At 38.2% G+C, this 22,450-nt stretch overlaps 1 protein-coding gene and 1 long non-coding RNA gene across 5 annotated transcripts in view; one reads left to right on the top strand and one right to left on the bottom strand.

The window, feature by feature from the left end:
• Positions 1–1,779: 1,779 nt before the first annotated feature.
• LOC140951649 (uncharacterized) lies at positions 1,780–3,458 on the bottom strand. The gene is made up of 3 exons (XR_012167313.1): positions 3,252–3,458; positions 2,493–2,538; positions 1,780–2,123 (listed from the first exon to the last, which is right to left on the bottom strand). It is a non-coding gene; the product is annotated as an uncharacterized lncRNA (long non-coding RNA).
• A 3,457-nt stretch (positions 3,459–6,915) lies between these two features.
• The window catches only part of LOC140952603 (uncharacterized), a 17,324-nt gene continuing 1,789 nt past the window's right edge, over positions 6,916–22,450 (top strand). The window contains exons 1-21 of one of the 4 annotated variants that reach the window (XM_073402034.1): positions 6,916–7,303; positions 7,925–8,176; positions 9,002–9,057; positions 9,413–9,451; positions 9,611–9,658; positions 10,129–10,226; positions 10,939–11,036; positions 11,593–11,687; positions 12,069–12,173; positions 12,302–12,383; positions 12,504–12,558; positions 13,268–13,333; positions 14,363–14,413; positions 14,568–14,636; positions 15,178–15,318; positions 15,587–15,721; positions 16,117–16,155; positions 20,271–20,334; positions 20,852–20,917; positions 21,235–21,288; positions 21,470–21,565. In XM_073402034.1, the coding sequence (XP_073258135.1) occupies positions 6,963–7,303; positions 7,925–8,176; positions 9,002–9,057; positions 9,413–9,451; positions 9,611–9,658; positions 10,129–10,226; positions 10,939–11,036; positions 11,593–11,687; positions 12,069–12,173; positions 12,302–12,383; positions 12,504–12,558; positions 13,268–13,333; positions 14,363–14,413; positions 14,568–14,636; positions 15,178–15,318; positions 15,587–15,721; positions 16,117–16,155; positions 20,271–20,334; positions 20,852–20,917; positions 21,235–21,288; positions 21,470–21,565 (2,050 nt within the window). In that variant the 5' untranslated portion in view covers positions 6,916–6,962. Of the gene's footprint in view, positions 7,304–7,924; positions 8,177–9,001; positions 9,058–9,412; positions 9,452–9,610; positions 9,659–10,128; positions 10,227–10,938; positions 11,037–11,592; positions 11,688–12,068; positions 12,174–12,301; positions 12,384–12,503; positions 12,559–13,267; positions 13,334–14,362; positions 14,414–14,567; positions 14,637–15,177; positions 15,319–15,586; positions 15,722–16,116; positions 16,156–20,270; positions 20,335–20,851; positions 20,918–21,234; positions 21,289–21,469; positions 21,755–22,450 lie in introns of those variants that run through there. The other 3 variants (XM_073402031.1, XM_073402032.1, XM_073402035.1) reach the window with 3 other exon arrangements.

The following is a 22,450-nucleotide window of genomic DNA, read 5'->3' on the forward strand; positions in this document are numbered from 1 at the left end:
AATTCCTACCGGCAACTGGACCCTTATTTCTGCTATCCCAAACCCACGCCCACATCGCTGTCCGTTTTTTTTCTGATTTCCGGCCCCTCGAAATGTCCATGGTTGCGTCGGCCGAAATATCTTTTCAGTCCTGATTCCATAATTAAACAAAGACTTAGATTCAGCACTCACTATATAGCGCATGCATAGTTTTAATAATAAAGAAATGTATATCAATAAAATAATAATAATAATGAAAATATAAATATGTACAATTTGCAATTGTCTTTTAAATTTCTTGTAAATTGTCTTTAAATCTTAATTGTCTTTAAATCTTGAATTGTGCCTCTTGACTTGTTACAAAAAAATGTTGCTTAACTTATGTGCTTCAAATCAAAATACCTGTTTTGTTGTGAGGTGCAGGGTTGGAGGAGGTGTTAATAGCTCTGGAAAATTGGAAAAATACTCGAATAATAACGTCGATACTGTTTTTGAGATTCTGGAAAGAAAAAATTGGTAGACAAACACCACATAGTCCTCTATCGCAAAGAAAACTTAGTCTACTATAACTTTTTTTTTTTTTTTAGCATAACGGTTTTCCCAATATTTCCTTCATTCTTACGTTAACCTCAACGTCACCCCCCTCCATAACCACCTCCCACAAAAACGACAACGATCACGCTGCCCCTTTATAGTTTTATTCCTTTGTTGTTGTTTTTTTCATAGCGGAAGGTGGGGTGGCTTTAATTAAGCAGTAACACTCGTGTACCCGTATGTATAAAGTTTATCCTAGCTAGGGCCCGACACCTATTGGTACGTTGACATCAATAAAATGCAGTCGTGTGAACTTATTGCATATGATTTAATGTGTATAGTCAATATCAACTTATTTGATTCATATTACTATTTGTAAAGAAATCCAGTGCTCTTGCCCTCTGTTCCCGTAATATCATGTGTTTCTTCTTCATCGAGCTGTAAGACACTAAATAGGAAGTTATACAGGCGGATACACAGCTAAAGGGAGGGAAAAAAAATCCGTATATATGTGTACGTGGGGCGTGAATGAAAAAGATTGTATAAAGCCTGAGCAAAGAAAATACGGTGAAGTCCCTAATGTGGTCTTTGGATGGAAATGGATTTTAATGTTGGCTAGCCTTTTTCAAGTTTAATTCCGGTGAAAAATTCAAGCGACACCGATTGAAATAGTGCCTCAAAATCAGTAAACTGACGAAATTTTTTGCTGGCCAGGATATATATTATTGCTCGCCAAAGTGGCGGAATTTTACAAAACGCCATTCTTTCAAATATCGCCCCCCCCCCCCCCCCCCGCTTCCCCACTGGTATCCATTCCACGACCTTTAATCTACTCTTAAGTTCATTCTACCTGGGTAGACCGAGTAATTATTTCCCTAGCTTTAAGGTAAAGAGAAATTCCATGGTTCCCGTCTTGCTCGAGAGGGTTGACCGTGGCCTGTAGCTCTCTTAGGCAATCTGGTGACATTTCAATTGCATTTTGCGGTAAGACAACCGCTCCGTTAGAATCTTCGTTTACCGCGTCTACCTCTTCTGGCTCGGAAATCCCGTAGTTTTCAGGAACTCTATTCTCTTCAAAGAAGTCTTTGACAGCAGTGTAGTTTGAACCAAACAACCGAAGCATTCCAAGAATGTAAAGTTGATTTGGAGTTTTTTGTCCCTCTGTCGATAATTTGTGATTATTCCAAGAAGCTCTGAATTGACTCAAACTGTTATTTATTCTTGGAATAAACACAAAATGTAAGGAAAATAAGTCTACTTCTCCTATCGGGTCGAGTAAAAGATGGCTTTCGAGAAAATGGAACAACCGTCTATAGTACTCCGAGACCATCTTCCTCATGTCTCTCCAAAGCCGCTCAATTCTTTGATTATGGACGGAGCTCCCTTGAAGTATACTCCCGCGTCCTTCTCCCCTCCTTTCTATCATCAACCGAGCAACCACAGCATTTTCTCCACCCTTGTCTGTTCTTACTCTGGAAGGCCAACAGTATTCTTCGGTAGCAGCTAGAAACGAATTCCCAACGGTCTCAGCTCTGTTGTTATCCGAGCATTTAAGGTAAACTACTAAACGCGAATACCCGTCTATGCCCCCGTGAATGACCAATCTCCACCTGCAAAACAGGAAAGGGGTCACTTCAAGAAATCCTCTCCACATGAAGATTCACTCTATTTTGAATTTGCATGATTATTATTATTATTCTCATCATTATTATTGTTATTATTATTATTATTATTATTATTATTATTATTATTATCATTATTATGAACGACATCTTTATTAGAGTCTTGTAAAAAACTATACACAAAGTAAAAGAAAAACTGCAGTAGAGTAATTATAATTCCTCGGAATAATATACATACATGACGTTCTCAGACTGAAAGGATTATCATTATTATTGCTATGGTGATTTTATCGATTGCAAATAAAGTTCTGGTGATTAATTTTTTAATTTTTTTTTGCCATACAAACTCATCTTTACCTTATAAGCTTATGGTTTCCGTCAAGATGCCAAAGACTATTAGGTCCTGAAAAAAAGTTTACACTTTTATAAATATAGTTTATAGTCTTGGAATTTCGACCACAATAAACCTTTTTAACTTTTTTTTCTCTTTTTCATCGTCTTGGCCTTATTTATTCACACGTGCAAGTACAGAAACGCGAAATTATTCAAGAGGATGGGGTGGAGTGAGGGAAATCGGAATGACCAGAAAATCTTCCGTGTTTCTGTTTTATATAAAAGTTATGTTATGTTAGATAAGCACATAGAATGGGCCAGTAATCAGGTAACTTTCGCTCGACTGCCATAAGCGACTTTATGTCCAAATAAAAATGAAAAACCTTACAGTCAAAACTTGATGGTTGGAACCTCTGGAAAGCGACTGTGTCCACTTTTTTGGGGTAACCGTTTTATAATTTGCCTCGCCGGTTTTCAACTTTAGTAAGCAACCGATTGGCTTTCGGTCATACGCTAAAAGGATATGGAGAACTTTTATCGTAACCTTAAAATTGTATACGATAACTTGTGTTAAAGAAAGTAGATTTATTCGGACTTCTAGTAGGAAAAGATCTCCCTCGACCTCCTCACCTAAGTGACCGCTGAATTTTTTGCGTTAAGGGGTAGTCGCTTACAGGATGTTCTACAGTGTAATCTAAAGTTAGTGCAAAAATTAATGGGTTTGTTGCCTAATGAAGTAGCCTACTTCTTCTTCGGGGCATCGTATCCACGTCACACAATTACCTGGAACATTATATTTTACTCTAGGTGTGAAATCTCGCCATCTCAAGCTTGCCCCGATCGGATCCAAGGTCATTAGTGCCTCAGATATCGCTACCCTAGAGGCATACAGGCCTTGTCCGGACAATTCCCCCTCTATCATAATGATTCCCGCGTCGACCGCCGTTTCTTTTATTCGTGCTATTATTTCCTTCAATTCTGTCATAGTAACCTCCCTCCTTCCTCTATGTCTACTTCGTCGGATCTGGAAATTCGCTCGGCGCCTCCAGATGGTTGAAACTGAAACGCCTGGAGAACGTAAACAGACGAGAAAGACAAATTGAAAAAGAAACGAAATATAGTGAGAACCTTATCATTCATGCATGATATATATATATATATCTAGCTGACTGGGTCTCTTAAAGTCTCAACTAAACCCAAACCAATACCACCCCACACCATTTCCTACGTACAAAGTCTACCCACGAAACGTTTTTTCTCGTGTTTGAAATATAACAAACAAAGATCTTTACATACCAAGTGCCTTCGCTATGTCCATCCACGATAAACCATACGAGCGCATAATTTCGAGTTGTTCTTTTGTGATAATGAATGATGGCCGGCCAACGGATCTGGTAGCAGTTACTGGGGCCCTGTAGCGCAGCTCGTCTGCCAACAACGGTATTAAGCCGTTGAAGGTTTCTATCATCTCGCCGATTTTACGTTCCAGTTGTTTCAGCTGGTTTATTATCAGCTCAAGGAGATCACCTCCACAAGGTCTGGTAAGGTCCAACGCCCATTCCAGTCTTCTCAAGTGCTGCACTGCAGCCTCCATCTTAATTTTGATGGTGCCCAGGTCCTCGCTGTCTGCATTTGGGCTCTCTAATGACGTTTTTGCATGTAGATACAGCTCTTTCACTTCCCTTGCAAACAACTCTATTGATCCAGGATCAATAGAAGTGACTATGAGATAAGAAAAGCACAAACCGTGTACGTTTTATATATCTAACACCCAGTCATTATTTTATTTCTTGACTTTTCTTTTCTTTATTTTTTTAAGTACCTCTCGGTAGGAGAGGACCCTGGGAACAAGGATGGTTGCAAGAAAACCTTCAGCCGTTTTAAACCAAAACTGGGCATTTAATTTATCAGTTTTGAAAACGCGTTAGGCGCTAGGCGCACATCAACCCTATTTCTAAGGACCCTTTAAATACCACCTACGTATGAATCGGCTTCATTCTACTCGTGTGTTTTATTCCTTTTGTTCAAATTTGGACGGAAAACTTCATCCTTCTTTGATTATCCGTCTCCTCGGGTCAAATTCCGGGGAGGGTGTCCTCAAGTAACTCAACAAATGTTTATACGGGGAGGCTCCGCTCCGTGGTCCAAACCCTTAACCTCTTATATATCGTTTCAGGGGCACCCAATGGATCTGTTCTTCAAAATATCTGTTCTTCAGGCACATTTTTGCTGGCTGGGAGATGTGGAAGAAATAATAGTCCTTGGAAGGAAAGTGTTGTTGGGAAAAAGATAATTCAGGGTGTGAGAGGGGATTTGAAGTCTAGAATAGCTGCTACGGGTTACTTTTATGGGTTACTTACCACTCAAGATCTGAATTGTGCCCTATGACACTTCCCAGTAAGTCGGGTTGGAGGTTGTAAGTTTGCTGGCTGGGAACTCTTCCATCAGTCTTGCTGGGAGTGAGGAACAGATAATTTTTTTCCAGCAATCCCCCAAAATGCTTAAAATAGTCTCAGAAAACTTTATTCACGCTTTGTTATTGTTTTTAGGTCTTTTTCTCAAAATTTCCCGTTGGGTGCCCCCGTCGTTTTTCACGGAAAAAGGTACCCCTTTCGTCAGGAACCGATTACTTATACCTTCTACTGACAGATGTTACCCTTTTCACATACCTTTATCTTTAAATCACTAAATTAAACAGCTGTAAATGCACTGTCTTTTAAATCACAAAAATAGAACCTTTTCTCGACTTTATTAAGCCATAAATTTCTCTTTTAGCTCTATTGAGCCCTTTCACAGACCCAAATGACAGATTTCGCTACCCTCTCTAATACTTCAACAAGTGGAATCCCTATCCTTTCATAAACCTGAAGCCTGAAAGGATACCCCTTTCGGGCGGAACCACTCCGTATAGGCCATCTTAAGGAGTAACTCTCCCCCCCCCCCCCGGCTTAAATGCAGTATAGGTTGTTCTAGGTGTTCAGATAGCGAGTGGCAAGCCAAACCGTACGCGTCGAGCCCAATTTCTTGGTCCGTTCCCCAAAAGTTGCCTGCGTCGCAGACGCTCTAAACCTTCTGGGTATAGGACTATATGAATGGTGCGTGGGCCGGCTGGCACGCAGGCCACCCACCATCTGAACGCCGGGAACAGGTTAAATGCAGTATGGATCGCGTTTCAAAAAGAAAAGGGGGAGAGCTGCAGCATACGGCGCACATGACATCTATGATTAATCAACAACGATTGAAAGAAGTTTGTGTGGAATCAGACTGGTGTGGAATGTAGCTGGTCCTTTTTAACAATCATGACTATAAATATTTAACTTATCTTTTCTGATATCTGAGCAGCACATTCAACTACAGCACAGCCTGACGCTGTACCGAGTACGTCTTGTCGTTTTTCTGTTTTAGAAGTACTTCTTACCTGCTCTTGGTTGAATCCCAACGGTAAGAATAAAGAAAAACCAAGTAAATAATGAAAATGAAATACACAGGGTAAACATGACGGTGACTCGTGGTATTCAGTCCGGATTCACTTAGGAAGTTAGTTGTTAATGTTTAACGCGATCAGGCAGCATGCAGTGAGCTGGCCTCTTGCCATTGGTGAAGAACCATCCGACGGGGAGCAGAAGCCCCAGCGGGGGGGGCTGCGGATTTTAAGTGACAGGGATGATCGAAGGATTTTCTTGATTTAAGTGGGAATTTTTGGGGGCATTCAAAACTAATGTTTTGCCAGTTCTATTTTTCGTGTAATATAATTTAATACTTTCTGAAAATTTTTATGGGTCGGAAATTCGGCATGGGATTTTTTTGGTGATTAATGTTGGTCCAGGGAGTTTTGGGGGTTTTGTTGGAAGCGCTTGGGATTTTTTTGGGTTTTGATTTTTGCCCCCATTCGATCATCCCTGTCACTTCATTGAAATCCACTGTACCCCCACTTTGACAGAAGCCGGAGTGACTGCGTGTAATGATGTTGGTTTTCTCTATGCTCGTCATTGCGCCATGTGTGGCTTTTTCGTGATTTCTTTCTATACTTACAGGTATAGTACTGACTTTTCGGGTTGCATATTTTGTGCGGGTTTATGTGTGTGTGTGTGTGTACGATTATATTTATCTATTTTGTTTATTTATTTTTTAATATTACTTCTTGTGTGTATGCCCCGCCAAATATCTTGGAGTATTTTCCCTTCTTTGTGCCACCTATTGATTAACACCTGGTCTTTGTCGTAGTGGTCTATGGTCAGATGTTCAGTTTCATCAGTTGAGCACCTTACGATTTCAATATAGTGCCCTTCACAAACAGTCCCATAGCATTTATGTATGTAACAATTTCAAACGAAAGTATGGAAGGAAAAGTTACGGAATTGTCCCATTTTGTGATTAACTGTTTTTGTCTTGGGACGCCGCGTCTGATATCAGCTTACAGGATATGACGTTTCCAAAGTAAACTGATATGCTGTAGCATTTTATTTGCCACGAGGTATTTCTTTTCGATTTGTCATGAGCGAAGAATCCTTCTCTCAGTTGTCGCGGTCGTTAGGTACTTTTCTGGGTGAAATGAATGAACAGGATCGGGATGCGGCGTCTACAAATGGCCAGCCAAATGGCCAGCCTACTGGACTGGGCAATCTTGGCCCCGTATTCACTGCACAAACGAACGTTCGGTCTGGATCGAAGTCCAGTGGAGCCAAACCCACGAGAACCTTCCTCTGGCTAGGCTCAAATGCTTCAAATTCCCAAGGCCAAGTAGAAGGGAAACGAATTAAGTTCGATAAATCATTCAATGAAATGGAAATGCTCTCCCTCTTGAAAAGGGAATTTAAGGAGATAGGCAACGCGAGGTAAGTTACTTCTGACTGTCATTGCGCGAAAAATTCGAAATGCATTAATAAATTATGCGACTGTTCGTGATGGGCTGGGGATGTTATTATTCCGGTTTCGTTTATTTCATATGATTGTCTTGAACTTGAAATACAGATATGTATTATGTAATATTATAGGAGACTAAAGTTTAGGGGTGGGACTTGTCGGTGTTGGGGGGCAAAGGTCGTTCTCCTAGGCGTTTAGGTTTGGAGAATTTGTATTTCGGGACTATCTCTCAAAACAGAGGACACTTGATAGAAGGTGACTGCTTTATTGGTAGCCACAATGCCAATCTAGGTTACTGAATTTCCTTTACTGTATCAATGCAGGAACAGCCATAAAGAGAGTTGCATCCCGTAAGTTTACTCCCACCAGCACAACTAGCCAGCTGGAATAACAAGTCTCATTGAGCATAAAAATTAATCTGATTATATACTAATGACAATTTGGATGGCCCTAATGCTTATTGTTCTTCGGTCTCTACATGGTGTACTGTATGATGATTCCACACTCAAGTCGTTTCTTGTCATCTAGTAGTTAACCAATGAACCTTGTAAAATAACACTAAATTATTAATGTAAATGTTTTCATCTTTTCAGCACCATAAGGTTTTTAAAGGCAAAACCACACGGCAACCATGCCCTTTCACCTGTTGGAACGAATCTCAGTGGGAAGGCTGTTGCAGAAGAATTTAAAACCTCTTCAACTCGAGTGTTTTTATCCCATGACCTTTTTGCAGACAATATGCCGTCAACAACAGCAACGTCAGTAGCGTTGGCATCGACATCAACTGCAACAGTAACATCAATAGCAACAGCAACAGCAACGACAACATCTGTGACAAGTAATGATTTTGTAGTTAAGTAACATTATTAATAGTTCCAAGAGTTCTAGTTAAAGGACATGAATGAATGAATGAGTGAGTGAGTGAGTGAGTGAGTGAGTGAGTGAGTGAGTGAGTGAGTGAGTGAGTGAGTGAGTGAGTGAGTGAGTGAGTGAGTGAGTGAGTGAGTGAGTGAGTGAGTGAGTGAGTGAGTGAGTGAGTGAGTGAGTGAGTGAGTGAGTGAGTGAGTGAGTGAGTGAGTGAGTGAGTGAGTGAGTGAGTGAGTGAGTGAGTGAGTGAGTGAGTGAGTGAGTGAGTGAGTGAGTGAGTGAGTGAGTGAGTGAGTGAGTGAGTGAGTGAGTGAGTGAGTGAGTGAGTGAGTGAGTGAGTGAGTGAGTGAGTGAGTGAGTGAGTGAGTGAGTGAGTGAGTGAGTGAGTGAGTGAGTGAGTGAGTGAGTGAGTGAGTGAGTGAGTGAGTGAGTGAGTGAGTGAGTGAGTGAGTGAGTGAGTGAGTGAGTGAGTGAGTGAGTGAGTGAGTGAGTGAGTGAGTGAGTGAGTGAGTGAGTGAGTGAGTGAGTGAGTGAGTGAGTGAGTGAGTGAGTGAGTGAGTGAGTGAGTGAGTGAGTGAGTGAGTGAGTGAGTGAGTGAGTGAGTGAGTGAGTGAGTGAGTGAGTGAGTGAGTGAGTGAGTGAGTGAGTGAGTGAGTGAGTGAGTGAGTGAGTGAGTGAGTGAGTGAGTGATTGCAGTCAATCTTAACATTCCCCTATTACATTCACAAGCGTTCAACATTTAAGTTGCAACAAGAAATTTTTTTACAAAATTATTTTGTTCTTGTTTAGTGGTGAAGGAATGTTTTTGTTGTAGGTGGAAGTGCAATCACTGCAGAGAAAGAAAACAAGTGCATTAAAGGTTTGTCTGTTTACTACTGACTAAATACTGTCCAATAGAGAGCTATTTCTGCATGAGAGCAGGGAGTATAATTTAGTGCGATGTGTGGAAAAGTGAAACTGTTACTGCAGTAAGCTGTGATTGCAAGTGCTTCTACTTGCGAGCATGATAAGTTGTTAACATGATGTTGTCACTGACCTATAATAGCCATTTACCTGATGATAAAAAAAAATTGCCTTTTCTGTTACTGCAAGTACCTCCTGCAGACCTTTTGGCTTATAAGTTAATTTATCCTCATGCTCCACAATCCCTACAGAGAAAAAAAGAGAGAGTCTGTGTACCAACTAGATAAATGCCATTCTCCCCTTTTTTGCAGGCGAGTTTGGTCCAAGTTATAAGGGAGGAGCTTTTCCAGGTAACACATTTTAACCTTCTTGACCCATTCTAATTAACCCCTACTTTCAAAGACTTGGTTTCTTAATTGTTTCAACATTTCACATATATTGCATATTTTTGCAGTTTTGTTTTAAGGTTGTTGTTGTTGTTGTTGTTGTTTTTTTTTTTACATTCACAGTAGGGACAATAGTTCAAGACCTAAATGATAGGGGGCTGTATGAACCAGGTATTCATTTAAAGTACTGTTCCAAATCCTACCTTTTCATAGTCACCTTTTGGCTACCTAAATGAAAAATAAAAATAAACGGCTCAAATTGTGCAATTAAAACTACACAAGATGTACAGAACCCACCAAAAATTTGGAGAATCTCAAGGCTTATAATATCCAGACACCAGAGTGACAGAGGCCAGCTTTAAGAAAAAAAGGAAGCACACCGTTGTGATTTTCAGGCTATTAATTCTTCTAATCATTAGCTACTGAGAATGCCATAGCTTGGCCATGATAGCAGAAAAATTGGTAGCCGCCAACTGTCTTTGAATGACTTACTTAGCAGAGAACTTATCTTATAATGGCTGATATTCTAGTTCAATGTGGCTGCTGGTGGAGCCGAATTCTGCTATTTGCATATAATGATGTTGAGGAAGTTATAATTAACCATTACCTTGTATTTACGATTCTTTGTTGTATTTTTACAGGACTGCTCCATTCGGACCAATTATTACAGCCCCTGGGTGTTGTGTTAGGTCAAGCCAACGTAAATGGGTTGCCTTTTATTGGAGTTTCTTTCAAAAGTGTAAGTCATTAACAACAATCTACAAAATTATCGATAGATCAGCGCTATGCGACAACAACCATAGATAACAGAGCTGCTTGTAAAATGAACATGATAGTATAAGGGGATAATTGCCCAGAAAGGGACATTTGGCTGCAGACACGTAGATGTCCTACCATCACATAGTTCCTGCTGTTTTGAAAAGTTATCAAATTTTATTATTATTATTATTATTTTTTTTGGAGGGGGGTTGGGGTGAGGGGGGGGGGGGTCGTTAAAAAGTCTTGAATTTACGTTGGGTTCTGTGAAAAGGTTTTGAAATTTTGTTTGGCATCCTTGAACCTTGAAATGTTTTCAAATTGTATTTTTTCTTGAAAACACTTGAATCACAGTGCACGTCCTGGAAAAGTCCTTGAAAGTAATTTTTTGTAGACTTTGGTATTCCTTTCCCCTGTTTAGGAATTTTACACACTGTAAGAGCATTTTATGAAGAGAAATTGAGAAAGAAAGTAATCCACTTCAAAAGTCCGTCTATAGCAGATTTTCCAGCGGTTGCTAGTTCCATGTCTTGCTGGCTTCTTCAGGAAATAATGCTGGGAAGGTGTTCTTTTTATGCTTGTTTATACTGATAAAGACAAAAACTGTAGAGAAGATGAGAATGATGAATCCTTCATCAGTTATGACCTAATTTCCATTCATTATTGTTTTAATTAAATGATGATTCTGTCTTTAGCTTTGCCAACACATTTATAAGGGGCCAAGAATTGCAGTGGTGGTTGTCTTAAACAATCGTGACACACACCTCTCTCATGAAGAATGCCAGATGCTGAGGTAAAATCCATTAACAAGCACAACTCTTACAAACCATCTTTCATGCCACCTTGGACACAGAGCTGTAAGATCAAATGAAAGTATTCATTACTAAGGCCACAATATCCATACATGACTATCTAATAACATGCAAATTATTTAAATATACAGTTACATGTTTAAGAATTTAGAATTTTCTATGGACACAATGCTTTTCATTCTATTTCTTAAGTAAGGAATGCAGGAACAACCACTGGTATACTCCCCTCAAAATTTGTTTTTCAAAAGAGTTAAAACATGCAGCAGCTATTCTTATTGAGATGTTCTCTGCAGCTTTATGAATTACATCATACTAGCTACGAGAGGCTTTAATGATCTGTTCTTTGCTAATAATAATTATTATAATGTATCATCTTAACAGCAGGGAGGGCTTGTGTGGGGGAAGAAAGGTAATTAGCAAAATTGTATTTTGACTAGTATTCAAGCAAAAGTGAAGTTTATCAGTAGGTAGCTAGAGAATAGATGTTGTGGATGTGGTATTATGTATCTGTTTGCAATAATTGTTATCTATTCATAGTGACCTAAAAGAGGTGTGTATCACCGAAAAACTTCTCTACGACCCAGATCCTTTGATTTGGATTTCGGATCAAGGCAAGAGAGAAGGAAGGAAAGGTAATAATAAAAATATTCTTAACACCTTTTCACCGTGTTTTAATCTGGTCATCAATGGACTAAACCCTACCAAACATTCATTAGAAAGGTTCACTTCTTTGTACATCCATTTTTGGATAAAGTTTTTTGCACTCCAGGCTTGAAATAGCTATCTTAATAATAATTATTATAATTTCCACCTATAAAAACACCTTAAAATTTTAAAAAAATTGATTGCTGCAAAAGGCACGATAGTTTATAGTGGCATAGTAACAGTGATCTTTTCACACTTGAAGATAACATATTATTTCATGTGTGAAGAGTCACCATATTTTTTGCTCGGGAGCTCCACTGATATTCCTTGGTGTTGATATAATAATTTGCACTCTTCTTGTCTTATAGCATTACAAATAGTTGGCGGACAGGGAGTCCAATGTCCCCAAATCCTTATTCTTGCACCTTCACTCCGTGGGTCAACTGTGCCTATGTTGGTGGAGCGATTTTCCGGTAGGGAAAAACTCTTTAAAACTTATAATGGTAAAAAATAATTAGTTATAATAAATCAAAGTATATTTTGCAATTTATCTTTAAAACTGTGGTCAATATCCCAATTAAAGTTTTAACAAATTTTTCAGAATGGTTTACGTGGACGGAGCTTAAAGAGGCCTTAACAAAAGCCAAAGAAACGCTAGATTTGGTGCATCTGGCCAGAGACAGGTTTGTGAAATTATGTTTTTGGGAGTGTTTTAGAGTGTTTTATGTTTTTTTTTTTTTTGCATTTCGAGTTTTTGTTGGTTGTTTAATGTTACCCATTCATTGTTTTCACTATTTATAAAGGGAAAAACAGTCCACAAAGGAGACAGACCTCACAGAAAAGACAGTCAGTCACAAGGTACCAGACTTCATCTAAGCTTCCCCTGTCCAGATTTCTCATACGGTGATGGGAATCATGCCAAAAGGGCAAAAAAGGCTTTTGATCAGTTAGGGTTATACTTATTTGATTTGTATTTTTCATTGTACTGTTGAACGTAACCGTGCCACAAAGATGATCTCTGTGCTTCTAATCATGTTTCCTTTCCCATTAAATGTCTGCTGGTCTCAAGCAGGTATAAAATAGATTAATGTTTACCATACTTACTTTGGGTAGTATGTTGCTGTTGACAGGACGGCCTTCTACTTTTAAATACTGCTTTTTCTTATATGTTTTCTTCATCATGAGCTACAACTCAATTACCTATAATGTGTATCATAATATTTTTCCGCATATGTTATTTCAGTATTCCCAGTCTGCATTATATGTATATATGTATATATGTTACAGGTCAAATTTAATTTCAGGTTAATTTTAGTTAACTTAGGTTGATTATCAATTTCCCTTGTCTCCTACCCCTAACCATTTTTGAATTAGGGCTAGGAAACATTGAAATGAAAGTGAGAATCAACCTCAGTTAAATCGAAATTAACCTAAAATCAAATTTGACCTGTAACACACATTTCATTGCTAGGATTGGAGACATTTTGCTATTCAATAGTGCAAGACAGTTATATTTTTTTCTTTGGCTTTATGCTGATTATAACCACTCTTGCTTGTGTTTATTTAGCCTGTTAGTTGCATCTCAACTGCTACTACTACAGTGATAGACCTCTCTCATGATAGAGGTGACCAGGTACACAAACTAATTTTGATTAGTGTGAATCAGTGAGTTCATTAGCAGTGATGTGTCAGGGTTTCTAACTTTGGGATAGCCCTGGCCACAGAAATGGTGTACTGTTGACCAAGTGTACATGATGCTAGAATATCTTTTGTGTGAAAGGTTTGAACCCAGGAGTCATTTCAAAAGTAGGTTGAGTTTGATCGTCCAAGTGAACGTTACTGAATAGGGCTGTTGTTGTTGACAGTGTCTGACAGTTTGACAACCTGTGTGGTATTCATCTTCAGAGTGAAAGTGAGTTGTATCACGTCAGTTGATGGTATTATACTCTGGTTATTGACCTGATCGGTCAATTACGTCGTGATGTTATTGGTCCTCCGTCAGTAATGTAATTGGTGTAATCAGGGTGCAAAGAAAGTCAGTTTTACAGCCTGCCATTTCGGCAAGCTGTAGCTAGCATGTACTAGCCCACAAGTCAGTTTAACTAGCCCCAAAACCCTTTTTGATTAGCAGGATTTTACAATCCTTCTGTAACCTGAATTTCCCCATTTTTGCAAACAACAGCACTTACCCGTCGGGCAAGTTAAGAACAAAAATCACTAGCCCGATAGCAAAATCCACCAGCCCTGGGCTATCGGACACGACTTTCTTTGCATGCAGTGTAATCCAATGTAATTGGTGCATCTCGATCCGTCTACTGTCACAGACAACAGTTGCTTATTGTTAGTCAAATTGTCAGTTGTTCAGTTGTTCTCTCATAGTTTGTTTTGTTTGATTTCATCAATAAGTCCTTTGCAAGGTGCCAGTACCTATTGACCACGATTCAGTGGCGTTTGTTTCAAGTTAGTAATGTTAACCCAAGTACACATTGATGCACAAGCCATTTATTTTATTAAAATGGTCAAGATGTCTTCATTATTGGCTTGGTACCATTACCATTACTTTGTGAAAGTCATGGCTCTTAACATAATTAATATACACCTTTGGTAATTGTTTGAGTACTGATTACCAATTAAATTTTCCTTCTGTAATGTTTTAATGCAGTCTGACAAATGCACCACAGGTACAGTGGTTGACAGTGATGAAGGGGATATGGTGAGTGAGAAGAGTTTGATTAATTCAGTGTATAATATTAAATGCTTGGCTATTATATATGTTCACTACCCTTACTTCAGTGTGTGGCTGTTAAAATGTATACCATGTTAATTGTTTGAGTACTGATTACCATTTCTTTTGTGTTTTAATGCAGTCTGTCAATTGCATCTCAAAATCAGTGGTAATTGATTTATCCACACCTGAGAATGACAAAAGTGATATGGTGAGTGAGTGGAGTATGACTAATGTTCTTAAGCCCCCTACCTCCCCCTCCCCACTGAACCCCTCATTTTCAAGGGAAAAAGTCCCCCCCTCCCCCTTAATGCTCTACAATCAAATTAACGTATGGGGATTGATCTGTTTCAGTCCAAACTTGACCTTCTGATTCCCAGAGGGGTGTACTCCTTTCAATTCTTGGTGGGGGTGTGCCACCCGTTTCTCCAAATCCTGACCCTATTTTGGACCAAAAAATGAAATTTTCCATACCCATTTTCAGACCTGGTCTCTAAGATCCATACCCATTTTCAGATCTGGCACAAATTTTGTTAGCATTTCTCATTGTAAATTGTTTCTTTCGTTTTGCATAAAAAAGACAATATGTTATGTTTATTCTCTATCTGTTTCATTATGGTGTACCAGACTTTTCAACAAGAGTGCAGCTGCAAATTTTACCAAAGTTGGAGGAATATATAAATTTTCAGACAATCCTTAAAGAAAGAATTAAACAATTTTTTTATTACCAATCAACTTAATTTATCTATTAGTATAATCCAGATTTGGAGATGTGGATAAGAGAGCAAAGGGCCCTCAGGGTACAGCCTGAAGACCCGGCAGGGGTGGAAGTACGGGTTCTTACTCCTCTGGGGATGTGGAAACGAAAAATTCCAAAAACAGCGTTTTACCAAGTAAGTCAGTATTACTGTTTTCCATTTCTGTTAAAAATTAATAATTATGTTGTTCAGGGTTTTTTACTCTAGTCATAGTGAGATGTATGAAAAAGAACTTCAATATAACGAAACCTCAATATAGCGAACACATATTGCCAGTTCTTTGGCCCTTCGTTAAATCGAGGTTCCACTGTACATGAAAACAAATGACACTCTCAAAACAAGTGTCTTTTCAGCCACATGTTCATTATTATTGACATTTGGTGCGATCGATTTTCCTTTTCAGGAAGTGTACGACTGGTTGGGAGCGGATTTCAAAATTCCCCTTTTTTTTATTCTTGTGCACCAAGCCACAAACAACATGGTACATGTGAAACAAAAAATAGAGACACAGAGACATGTCTTGAAAGTTATTAAAAAGGTAGATATCCAAAAATGAATTATTTGGACTGTAGTAATAAGTAAATATTTTATTCACTGAATTGTGATAAAAATAATACTCAGCCTTTATTACTGGTTATTGTTGTTATTAGTATAAATATTATTGTCCCTATAACTATAAGAAGTACAAACATACCACATATGCGTGTCAACTGTATGTTTATGCTCTCACTGTCCCTTTATCTCAATCCACACCTTCTCTGAAATGAAAGTTCCATTATTTCAAATAAATACAGCATAGTTATACATAATTATTATTTACCTACGGTACCTGTATGTATTTTATCTTGCAATAACTCAAACATTTAGTACCTTCTATTGACATGTTGATAATTATGTGTTTTTTTTTTCTTTCCTTTTCATCCATTTATTCAGGATGCCAGTGAAATGCAGACACTGATGGAAAGGGAAGAAGTAAGTACAATAGTACTTACAAGTGGAGGCTTAACCTTACTATTATAGTCTAGTCCTAACCCAATGTTTCCCTAACCCCTAAAAATAAACCCTAATCTTGCTGCTAATTCTAACCCTAACCTCAAACCTATCGCTAACCCTCACCCATAACCTAGCTATAATACTGGAACCCTAAACCTTCTGTAACCACAAACCTAACCATAATCCCTACCCTAACTCCCGCTGTTCTGCTAATTCTAACCTTAATTTTGATCCTACCCTAGCATCTAACCTCCACATAACCCTAGCCTAACCTTAATGCTAATTCTACTCTTAACCCTAAACCAATCCTAGGCTAACCCTAACCTCACTGCTAAGTCTAATCTTAACCCTAAACCAATCCTAGGCTAACCCAGTAACCTCACTGCTAATTCTAATCTTAACCCTAAACCAATCCTAGGCTAACCCAGTAACCTCACTGCTAATTCTAATCTTAACCCTACACCAATCCTAGGCTAACCCAGTAACCTCACTGCTAATTCTAATCTTAACCCTAAACCAATCCTAGGCTAACCCAGTAACCTCACTGCTAATTCTAATCTTAACCCTACACCAATCCTAGGCTAACCCAGTAACCTCACTGCTAATTCTAATCTTAACCCTAAACCAATCCTAGGCTAACCGCAACCTTTTTTCTAATTCTCATCTCTTAACCCTAAACCAATCCTAGGCTAACCCTAACCATTTTGCTAATTCTAATCTCTTAACCCTAAACCAATCCTAGGCTAACCTTAACCATTTTGCTAATTCTATTCTTAACCCTTAACCAATCCTCGGCTATCCCTAACCTCTAATTATTCTAATCTTAACTTTAAACCAATCCTAGACTAACCCCAACATTATCTGTAACTCTAACCCTATGGCTTATTCTAATCTTAACCCTAAAACTACCCTTGGCAAAACCCCTTTATCCCACCATAATCCTAGCCCTATTACCAAACCTAACCCTAACCTTAAACCCACCTCTGTCCCTTACTAAACCATAAATCATAGCCCTATTATCCCCACTAAGTACTAACTGCTATTATTTTACCCTTAAAACACTTAAATGTTAGCCTTACCCTAACTATAGCCCCAACCTAGCTCTTACCCCTGTCAACGGTTTTCTTTTCTTTTTCAATTACTTGAACATTTGTTTTATTATTGTTCGCACAAGAAAAGACAATCAAAATCACATTCCTTACAGTTGACCTTTCAGTATCAAATAATTACTTAATTACACATTTGAACAATAATGCCAAAACTATCAGAATCGAGTATAAGAACTATGTTACATGCTCCAACATACCTTCTGGCCTTCAATTGCCATTTAGTTTACTTTTCTGTTGCTATGAATACATACAATGGTGTGTATAGCCTGTTCTTGGCAGAGGGTGAAAGGCATTTTATAGATGTACATGTACAGGAAACTTTGGATCACTAATTATGTTTGGTATTGACAACAAGTGTTTCACATGTCAAATGTTTTCTAGTTCTCTCCCTTTTTAAGCAATATTATTACAAACTATAGGTAAATTGATTTTTCATTCTAGAGGATTTCTAAGACAGGAAACCACATACAGCCACACACATAGCCAGCTTAATATTTATTAATATATAAAGATCTTCCCCCTGATAATTTTCATTGTCCACACAATCAAAATGATAACACTGGCATGGTTGAGCTGCTGAACATAAAGCATTAACTGGAGATATAGTCTAGCTGGTAAGGAGGACAAGTAGAGATTGGTTTTCCTAGGTAATTGAGTAGGCAGGTAGTTAAAGAGAAAGTAGTTAGTATGATCATTTCGAGGGCTAATTGGTCATGTGTTTGCTTCTGTTCATCTCCCAGCCATGCCAGACTCTCCAAAAACAAGTCTTTTTTTTTTTTGCAGTTACTTTACCTGTGGTACTATGTATGTGGTTTTCGGTTCTAGGTGTTTGTTCTTTTTTATTGAGATGAAATTTCATCTTGTAGCAGGTGCAATCAATGTATCCTTTTTTCAGAAATTCAGTGTAATGGTACTTATTATGTATGAAGAATAACAAGAAAATCAAGTTATTATGACTTCTATACACACCCAAATTACTCAAGATTCTAAGTAAATTGTGAAACAAAATGATAAAGTGGTTAAATGGTTGTTGTCTGGTTTCGGTTTTTGCATGCAAATAAATTGCGAGATGTAAATCGAAAAATTTAAACATAAGTACTTGATGCCATGGCCTTTGGAATGAAGAGAGGCTTGACATGAGCTTGAAAACTGTTATGTTTGTAACTAAACAAGGCCACCTCCAGCTGGCACTGTAGCAGACAAGTTGCCAAGTGTGTATGAAAGACTACCTTTAATATCTTGATCTCCTTGTTCCAGTGTCTCTGCTACAGTAATAACCTACTTCTGGGCTGTTATACAAATGGACCTGAATACTGCAATTTTTAAAGTTTTCTAAGCAAATTTTAATGAAAGAACAGGCTAGACACTCACTGTATTCTGCAAAATCATGTCAAAGGTGAAGGAAATATACTTTTTTAAATGCTCCAGCAAGGCAGCACTTGTACAAAGAAGCTTACAATATCAAGCCTGGGGTGAAAGGTTCCTGGAATCTTCAACATCTTGCATTGTGGTGGAAGATGTTTTGGGCATCTGGAATTTTCAATGTTAAGATGTGAGATGGAAGGATCTCTGGAACTTCCAGTTCCTTTTTATTGTGATGGAAGGTGCAATGATCTGCATATGCTACAAATATGCTTGCATGCCAAAACATTCAAATCAAAACTGGTATAGAAGGGTCCTGGAGCTTCCAAATCTTTAAATTGAGGCGGAAGATGCCTCGGGCATCTGGAGCTTTCAATTTCAAATTTTGAAGTGAAAGGATCTCTGGAACATTCAGTTTCAAGCACGGGCTAGAATGCTTCAATATCAAGTCTGGGGTGGAAGGATCCTGGAGCTTCAAAAACCCTGCTTTGAAGCGGAAGATGCCTTTGGGCATCTGGAGCTTTGAAGATCCGTTTCTGGGGTGGAAGGATCTCTGGAACTCCAGTTCCTTGTATTGTGGTAGATGATGCAATTCACAAGTTATTAAGCACTTTGACACTCAAGCTTCAATATCAAGTCTGGGGTGGAAGGAACCTGGAGCTTCAAAAACCCTGCTTTGAAGCGGAAGATGCCTTTGCGCATCTGGAGCTTTGAACATCAGTTTTTGGGGTGGAAGGATCTCTGGAACTTCAGTTCCTTGTATTGTGGTAGATAATGCAATTCACAAGTTAGTAAGCACTTTGACACTCAAGCTTCAATATCAAGTCTGGGGTGGAAGGATCCTGGAGCTTCAAAAACTCTGCTTTGAAGCGGAAGATGCCTTTGGGCATCTGGAGCTTTGAACATCAGTTTTTGGGGTGGAAGGATCTCTGGAACTCCAGTTCCTTGTATTGCAATGGCAGGCGCAATTCCCTGAAATGGTTCCACACTGGAACTTCAATATGGATTCTGGGGTGAATGGATCTTGGAACTTCTAATATCTTGCCCATTGTGGCGGAAGATGCCTTGTGCATCTGGAGTTTTCAATGTCAAGATTTGGAGTGGAAGGATCTCTGGAACTTCTAGTCTCCACTATTGGAGTGGATGGTGTCATTTCCGCAGTCTTGGATGCTTGCAAACTAAATGGCAACTTCATATAGAAGCTCATTAAGGACACAAGACTCAAAACAACTTTTACACAGTCATAAAAAGGTTATAATAATATTGATGAAACTGGCATTCAGTGCAAATAAAAATAACACAGTTATATAGTTATAAGATACAATAACAACAATAAAAATTATTACAATTTAAATCTTTAATCATCGATGTCTTATAGAAAACAATAGAAAAAAATAAAATTAATCGATAAGCATTAATAATAATAATATTATAACATTACACAAAAAACAAGATATTACATGAATACTAAACACCATTAAAAAGAATGATAAACAAATTTTTAAAACTCTTCAAGGACAAAAAGTTATACTTGGGATGATGTTTTCTATACAGATGATATAATTATAGTTAACGATCGTAACAGCCAATGATACTTCCACAGTTTTTTTTGTTCTTTTTCAGGTCATTTTTAGTGGAACCTATCCACCAAACTGTACAAGTCTGGACTCCACTGTTGAATCCCCAGGTGTCTATCCTTATAGATATATATTAAAGCCTCCTATGAAATAACTTAGAAGAAGTTGGATAAAAGTGGTTGCAGTTGTCATTGTCATGACAATGTGGCACACAGTTATGTTATGTAGACTAAGTGTCATGATTTGAATTGAATCCATCTGCAACTGTATGTTTGTTTTTTGGTCGTCTGAAAGAAATCGTTCACAAGAAAGATAAAGCAAGGAAAGATGACAAGCAAAAAAAAGAACAATTACACTGAATGATGAAGGAGGAATTTTACTATGGAGATTAAAGTGTTATCGCTATTGAACTACATATTTAAAATTAATTATGACATTAATATTCTGAGGTTTATATTTCATCAGTCTCTTCAAAAATCATTAATTTAGGTAACTTTATAGTGGGTAATCCAAAACATCTATCAATGATCAATGATGTGAAGATCTGTCCCCCAATGTAGCAAGATAGTTTGATGGATAAATAACATGTTTTCTACTGACTTCCCCCTGATCCTTTCTCTATGCTAGACACTGTAAATGAGCAAAATGTGGAGAGGGAAAGAAAGAAGAAGAGGAAAAGATCAGAATGTAAAGGTGATTAAGAATAATAATGATATCAAGCACTATAATTTTGATTACAGTTTGTTACCAGAGCGAGTTAAAAATCAATGATTAACGTGCTTTAAATGTCTTCTTAAACTTGCAACTGCACCATACATTGATCAACTTTGATCAAATGCTTGTAATGCATCAGGTCTTTCTTCCAAAATTCATCAATGTCAGTTGATTTATAATGGGGAAGGCAAAACATTCATTAATTATCAATAGTTTGAAGACCTGCCCCCACTGAAACTGGATATTAAAAAACATGTCTATATCCTCTTTATTGCCTCATCCCTTCTCTTTGTTAGACAGTATGAATGAACAGGGTATGAGGAAAAAGAAGAAGAAGGACAAAACAAGCAGTGAGTATTTTAGAATATTGACACACCCATAGTACATGGCATTATGTTTGACTTGTGACAACAAGTAGAGTTGACTTACAGTGTATAATGGGGTAGGCAAAACATTTATCATAAATCAATAGTTATGACCTGTCCCCCACTGACATGACTTAATTTGGTTTGCTCAATTTCTCTATCTTAGACACTAAGAATGTACAAGGTCTAAGGAAGATGAAGAAGAAGAAGGAGAAGAAAAGAATTGGTAACTTAGACATAGAGGATAACAAACTAGACAAAGGTATAGTAATTAGCTTACTTGTTATATTATACACACCATCTGTCTTCTCATTGGCTAAGAGTCTACAGCTAATTTTGAAAATAAGCTCAACCTACATATTAATTAGTTGTCTGCTAATAGATTAGTGACAAATCCATAGGCTGTATGTGCAATGCATGATTAACAATAACAATATCAATTCAGGTTCTTTTTTTTAATTATTTGGGAAGTGATCTGCCATTTTCACACAAGAGCGATCTAAAGATGGAGAAAGGGTAGATGTTTCATTCACACATGAGTAGAATATTATTTATGGCCAAACAAAATTGGACCACATTGCACATGTAGCCTGAGCAAGCAGCCAGCATTTGGCAACGCCACCACTGGTTTCCCTGCAAAATGATGTATGAGAAACGAACGCAGAAGTTCCATACTGATGATGCAACACTACCCAGACATCATTGTCATCAGTGTGGAATTTCTGCACTCGTTTCTCAGACATCATTTTTACAGGAATTGGTGGCGTCGCAGAATATCGGCTGTTTTCGCAGGCTATTGCACATGCATTATTTGTACCTAGTTATTAGCAGATAATGTGTTGGGCTCTCAGGTAATGAAAAAAGCGTGCAGAGTTGTTGTTTTGCTATCTGAAGGTGATGTCACACGGGACGATGCGCAACGACGATTTTTAGTGCAACACAGCGTTGCGATGCGGGAACAATGTTGTAACCATTCGAAACAATGTCGCAACAATGTTGCAACGCTGTGTTGCGCTAAAAATCGTCGTTACGAATCGTCTCGTGTAACATCACCTTAAACTTATTGGTTTTTTGACGTTCTCGTTGCCGTCACCGTTGTCGTTGCTTAAGCTCTCTAATGTCCGCATTCAGAAGGCCTGACCATATT

The sequence above is a fragment of the Porites lutea genome, chromosome 11 (genome assembly GCF_958299795.1).
Source record: "Porites lutea chromosome 11, jaPorLute2.1, whole genome shotgun sequence".
In the NCBI taxonomy this organism is placed as follows: domain Eukaryota; kingdom Metazoa; phylum Cnidaria; class Anthozoa; order Scleractinia; family Poritidae; genus Porites; species Porites lutea.